Raw genomic sequence first — 6,105 nt, forward strand, 5'->3', positions numbered from 1 at the left:
TCAGAGCACCACTCATTAGTTGCCTTCATCTCAGCATGATCATGCGCACAATCAGTTAGCTGGCTAGTTGTGAACTATCACCGTCGTAGCATATCAACTTTGCAAACTACTTGCAGAAAATGATCGATATGCCAGTTAGCTTCTTGGAAATAAAATGCTAATCTGGGGTAGTCCGTTCCCGTACATACGGGTGACGTAGAAATGATTATTTCTTTTCATGGAGAAGAAGCTAAATAGAGCTCCTGCCCTAATTTCTGCCAAGTGGGGCATACGGTACATCACTGCCAACACACCAAAAGGGAAATTATTTGAAGAAACTACTACGTACTCCCTCCGCTCCTGAATATAAGTCTTTCTAGAGATTTCAATACGAACAACATATGGATGTATATGGACCTATTTTAGAGTGTAGATTCACTCATTTTACTCCATATGTAGTCCTTATTAGATTCTCTAAAAAGACTTATATTTAGGAACGGAGGGAGTATATGAGAAGACGTTTTTTTTGTGGGAATATATGAGAAGTTAAGGAGGGTTCAAACAAAAGGCGCCGTGCCATCATGCGTATATGCTAGCTAATTCTCGTAGATATGTGAAACATATAGATGGGTTTTTATTGAAGACCATGCATGCATATATAGGACAGATATATGGATATGGGTTTTTATTCGACACCATACATATACTAGGTAAACAGATCAGTCGAAATTAATAGGAGGGTTTGAGTGTGCCATATCGCTTTAATTTGGTGCCTTAATCTGTGTTAGTCGATCACATGCTAGCCAGCTAGGTAGCTTGATTAGGACTAGGAGGGGTTGTTCAGCAGGAGGAGCTACTGCTTCCCCTTAGCTCATTTTGGAGCATGGCCCGCCAATACAGTGCACCATTGTCTTCGTTGATCTCGGCATACATGATGGTACTCATCATGACGATAAGAAGTGATTAATTCAGCCAGTGCTAGTCGTGCAGTGTATGTACCATCGTTGGCATAGCAGACCAACTTTTGCAAACCACGTGAAAACGGTTGACAACTCAGTTAATCTTGCCTCCAAAAGACACAGTAACTTGTGGTTTTCTATCGCTCCAGGCATATGCGTACATGTGTGGATCGCATATCTGCCACTCAAGTATTGACGAGTTGGGTATTGGGTGAGTAAACGTCTAGTCACATCATGGTGGATATCTGATCTGTGTAGTAGAGTAGCGAGGCTAGGTGCGGTGACACGGCGGCTAAGCAATGATGTCTTTGCCGTTAGGGCTAACTAGGGTGAGAAAATGGATGTGGTTCATCCGAGCAAGCAACTTCCAAGAAATGACACACCCGATCGATGGGCAAGAACCGGACCTCACGTCAAAGCAAGGGGATCTATCTAGAAGATGCACCCAACGACAGACACGTACTCACTCACTAGCTACTGGTGCAGTGGTAACTGGTAAGTAAGCTGCTTATATGTATGCATGTACACACATGCTGGAGTGGTAATATTTTACTTTACTTTGCGAGAGAAGTGTACACATACATATGCTTGATCATTCACTATATACCGGATTGGTTGTTTCTTTGTATCTTATTACATGGATAGATTGATTGATACAAATGAGACAAGCCAACCATGCATGTGCATGTAACATATATATAGCTTATGTGATCCGTTATATATCCAGTCTAATTAAGGTTAAACATAATAACATACTCAAAGGGATGTGTATTATAAGTAGATCGATAAGCTGAAGCAATCGATTGCATGTAATCAGAATAATTAATTAACTAATCGCCAGGTGCATGCAACAATGAATTGAGCACCACTTGTTGAAACGCTAGCTAGCCAGGCGCATGCATGCATCCGTGCACATAGATATTGCCTCTGGAATGTACTGCTCAGACTCAGAGCTTGAGCGACAGGTCCATCTCCGGCACCGCCTCCCCGGTGGCTGCTGTGGTGCTACCAGCCCAGCCCATGCCCATCAGGGGCGCCATCGTCGTGGAATCCGGGGCAGCGGCCGAAGCAGAGTACGCCCAGAGCTCCCCGCCGCCGGCGTGGGGCCAGTGAGAGGATGGCGTGGCAGTTTGAGCTGCCGTGGCGGCGGTGGAGGAGGCGTCGCGGCTGCGCTTGGCGAGGGTGCGCTCGAGCTTGTGGGCGTTCTGGTGGCCGGCGAGCGCCTGCGAGCTGAGGAACTTGCGCTGGCAGTAGTTGCAGGAGAAGGCCTCCTTGCCGGCCTGGTCGAAGGCCACGGGAGTAGGCGCAGGGGACGCCGGGCGCCGGGCGCCGCGCAGCTGGTGCGTGGCCGTGGCCGTGTCGAGGCGCAGGTCCAGGCTGACGCCGTGCAGGAGCAGCTGGTGCGACTGCGGCGCCTCGCCCTCCATGGTCGATGGCCGGAGCAAGCAAGTGGGTGGAAGGTACTGCGCGCGCACGGGCGTGTGGTTGTGGAGGAAGAAGATGAAGAGGCAGAGGGAGTGGCGCGGGGAAGGAAGCGGTGGTGTGAGCTAGCGAGCGAGCGACCGCGCGCGGCGCGGCGGTATATAAAGAGGAGGAGTGGTGGAGCACCGTGGATCGAGCCGGGCCGAGCCCGCGAACCAGCTCTAATTTCCTTTTGTTGTTTTTGCGTGGCCTTGAATTAATCGCCTGACAAATCCGAATATATGCCATGAAAAAAGAAATAGACGCTAGACCACAGAGTGCATACTGGCATGCATGGAGAGGGAGGAGGAAGCGGCCGGTGGACTAAAGTACTGCATGAAATGAAAACGAAATACTCCTACTAATCACCCGGCCGGACGGTATCTCCATCGATAGATGCACGCATGCATGCGACAAATGAAGCTAACACACATTGGACTCAACATGCAGCGTGGTACGTACTGTGCTCAGCTGCGGGTATGCATGCAGGTGGTCAACACGTGCGTGCAACTGTAGATATATCTCATATCTGCACCAGGCTTTGGCCTGATGCAGTGTCAGTACCACTGCGGTGACGACGGAGGAAGTGAGTGAGCAAACCGGCCGAGCTCGTCGGCGCTGGCGTAATCGCCGACCACCTCACTTCACCAGGGCCTACGAACTCGCGTCCTGTCATCTCTGCGTATCTTATATGTCTGCCACGACGACTTTAAGTTGACGTAGTCCATCTGCGTCCTGCTGCCAGCTTCCTTCGTCATCATCGATCGATCCAGTCGGTCCATGTGCTATACTGGATTCCAATTTCCAACGATCGTATACTGCAAGACAGATGTATTGTCCTACTACCTCTCTATCAAAATATAAGATGTTTTTATAGTTTAAGCAGATGATTTCTCGGTTCGGTTTTAACACGAGTTATCAGTCAGTCAATCTTCAAGTGTCTTTCTCTAATCAATAAAAGCGGGTTTTTCCTCCGGTTCCGTTCAATTGATTGAAACCAAACATCGTTCGAAGCTCCCAGGCACACCCCCAAGGTACCAAGCTAAGATAGAGTAAACAGATCAGCCGAATCGGCTGTTATGGCAAGAACACTTCCCATATTGCAAGTTCTTTAGAATGAAACTAATAACAAAGGGAGCACACGGGTTTATATGGCTCGGCCTTGCTGGAACCAAAACTGTATTGGAGATCAGTATCTGACACCGCTCTTCATCACCCACGACGTTGATCCAGCAAGAGCAGACACCGATTGAGCCTGTCGCAAAGCACCTTCCATTGATGGATGTACACACTTAGCTTGGACAGAATGCATTTGGCGCTTCTCCAAACCCGCCCCTGGAAACATATATAGTTCATTACGCAAATTCGGTAAGCTCCATAAGAAGGCAACACAAACCAAGATAAAAACAACATCATTCTTTGGGTGGTTGCCATAGAGCAACAACCTTGGATAAAGACCAAATAATGTCAATATCAAAACATTCAGACGCAAAAGTCCAAACAATTTTACCAACCACATAGTCAAAAAATAAATAAAATAAGGGTTGAATCAATTCTGTCTCCAAACAGAACAAGCAGGATGGATCACCAACAGGCTTGCACTTGGCAAGACTGTCTCTAACCAAAATCTTGTTATTAACAATTAACCACAGTAAACATGTATATTTTGAGGGCTCAATATCTTCCATATGCAAAGGTGAACATAAAAAATTAATAAGGTCATAAAATGATTTAACCCAATATCTACTAGAAGGTTCTAACAACCATATACAATAATCCTTCATGTAACACAACGAAACATCACTAATAACATCATAAAGATCTTGACACATGACCAAGTCCTCGAGATCCACACATCTATGGAAGGTTAGTTTCAAATTTATCCCATCCCGGATCTGGGAGGCGGTGCAATCAATTTGATTACAAAATATTGTACAAATCCCGGAATCTAGTCTTGAGGGAACAATCCCCAACCCCCAATTCGCAACAAAAACTAATATTGTCACCATTACCAACTATCCATTTATAAAAAAGGTTTAGTAGCATTCATAACCCAAGTAACACCCTTCCAAAAGGGAGAGCCAACACCAGGTCTAGACCAAAGCACATTAGATTTCAAGGTATTGTATTTGTATTCCAATTTTTTCAGTCCTTACCCTCACTTTCAAAGAACCTCCTCCCCCAAGAAGCAAGCAAAGCCATGTTAAAATCTCTCAAGTTTGGAACAGCCATACCACCAAAATTATTTTCCCTGGAAATAAACCCCAAATGGGCTAAATGGTATTTATGTGAATCACCCAAATTGCTCCAAAAGAAATGTGGAATTTGTGACTGTACAACAATAATGGCGCATTTGGGAAATTTCAGCATGCACATTAAATAATTGGGGATAGTCGCTATGCTTGAGCAGAGAAAAATAAAATCCTCACTATAAGATAAAGTCTTACTCATCTAGCCAGAAATATTCTTAATTATCCTATCACTGGTAGGTTGAAGATCTTCCCTGTGGAGTTTGTCAAAATGTCGATGAACCCCCACATATTGAGGGGAAAGAGCCAATCTTACAACATAAAATTTGTGCAAAAGAATTTGCCACCTCATCAAAAAGGTTTTAGGTGATGATATCATTTTTATCAAATTTATTTTTCATACCAGATAATCCTCAAAACAAGATTAGTTCCACTTAAATTCATGGCCATGTCATAAGAATTTTCAAGGAAAAGTAATGTATCATCGACATGTTGCAAGCTAATCACACCTCTTGGAGTAACTTTTGGAAAAATTTCCAAAAAAATATAACTGAATCACAACAAAGTCAAAAAACATACTGACAATGGGGGTACATACCTTTCTTCTTCTCATGTTCCTTTTCTTCGATCACTCCTTTATTTACACAACACATATAAAAACTTTAAAAACTTATGCTAGCTTATTCGCATGGTCTGCCTCCCCAGTCGTTTAGCTCGACCGTATTGATAATCACTTTTCTTTGAGCAAAAGAGTGCCCGTCCCATACCTTCTGGCATTCCAGAGTATTCCATCTCCATTGTAGATCTTAAACTCCTTCCGACGGCGATGGCGAGGGGCGAACTCGATGGGAAGAGCACGGGCAGTGGCAAGATCGGCGAAGAGAGAGGGGACGAGAGCTTGTCGTCGATAGCGCTTGTGGGGAGTGGAGGAGGAGAGGGGCGTGATGGGGACAGGCGGCTAGGGTTTTCACCCAATCGGAGACCCAGAAGGAGAGAAGCAGCCACCCTCATCAGCGCTAGCTATCCCCTAGCCATCTACCTAGCTACACGCACATACCCACCATCACTACAAGAAATATGTCAACTTGTGACCATCACTATTGGTCATTGAATGGTCACAAATTTCCATTTGTGACCTTTTTGTGACCAAAAACATAAGGTCAAAAGCTGGCCGTCATAAACTGACTATAGCGACATTTCTTCTGGAATGATCGAAGATGTTTATGACCAAAATACGTCTACTGTGGCGTTTTGGTCACTAGCAACCTCCCCAGGCCACGTAGGCATCCAGCGTGGCAATCTGACGTGGCACAAGATTCAGCCCGGTCCAATTCGATTTTCTACATGGGCCTAGCCCAACAATTCGGCCTTTTTAATGTATTTTTTCTATCAATTTTTGATCAGCTTCATGGGCCAAGCCCAACATTGCAGCCTTTTTATTGTTGGGTTGTGGCCTT

The 6,105-nt window shown here is 45.3% G+C and overlaps 1 protein-coding gene across 1 annotated transcript; it reads right to left on the reverse strand.

The window, feature by feature from the left end:
- Window positions 1-1,691: 1,691 nt before the first annotated feature.
- On the reverse strand, window positions 1,692-2,488 carry LOC123107707 (zinc finger protein 2-like). The gene has a single exon (XM_044529652.1). It carries the CDS (start codon window positions 2,363-2,365, stop codon window positions 1,886-1,888), a length of 480 nt encoding a protein of 159 aa, XP_044385587.1. The 5' UTR covers window positions 2,366-2,488; the 3' UTR covers window positions 1,692-1,885.
- Window positions 2,489-6,105: the final 3,617 nt, after the last annotated feature.

The sequence above is a fragment of the Triticum aestivum genome, chromosome 5A (genome assembly GCF_018294505.1).
Source record: "Triticum aestivum cultivar Chinese Spring chromosome 5A, IWGSC CS RefSeq v2.1, whole genome shotgun sequence".
NCBI classification, from domain to species: domain Eukaryota; kingdom Viridiplantae; phylum Streptophyta; class Magnoliopsida; order Poales; family Poaceae; genus Triticum; species Triticum aestivum.

What these genes read in the sequence shown, in the direction of transcription:
- LOC123107707 (XM_044529652.1), bottom strand. Translation starts at nt 2,365, where the DNA reads ATGGAGGGCGAGGCGCCGCAGTCGCACCAGCTGCTCCTGCACGGCGTC.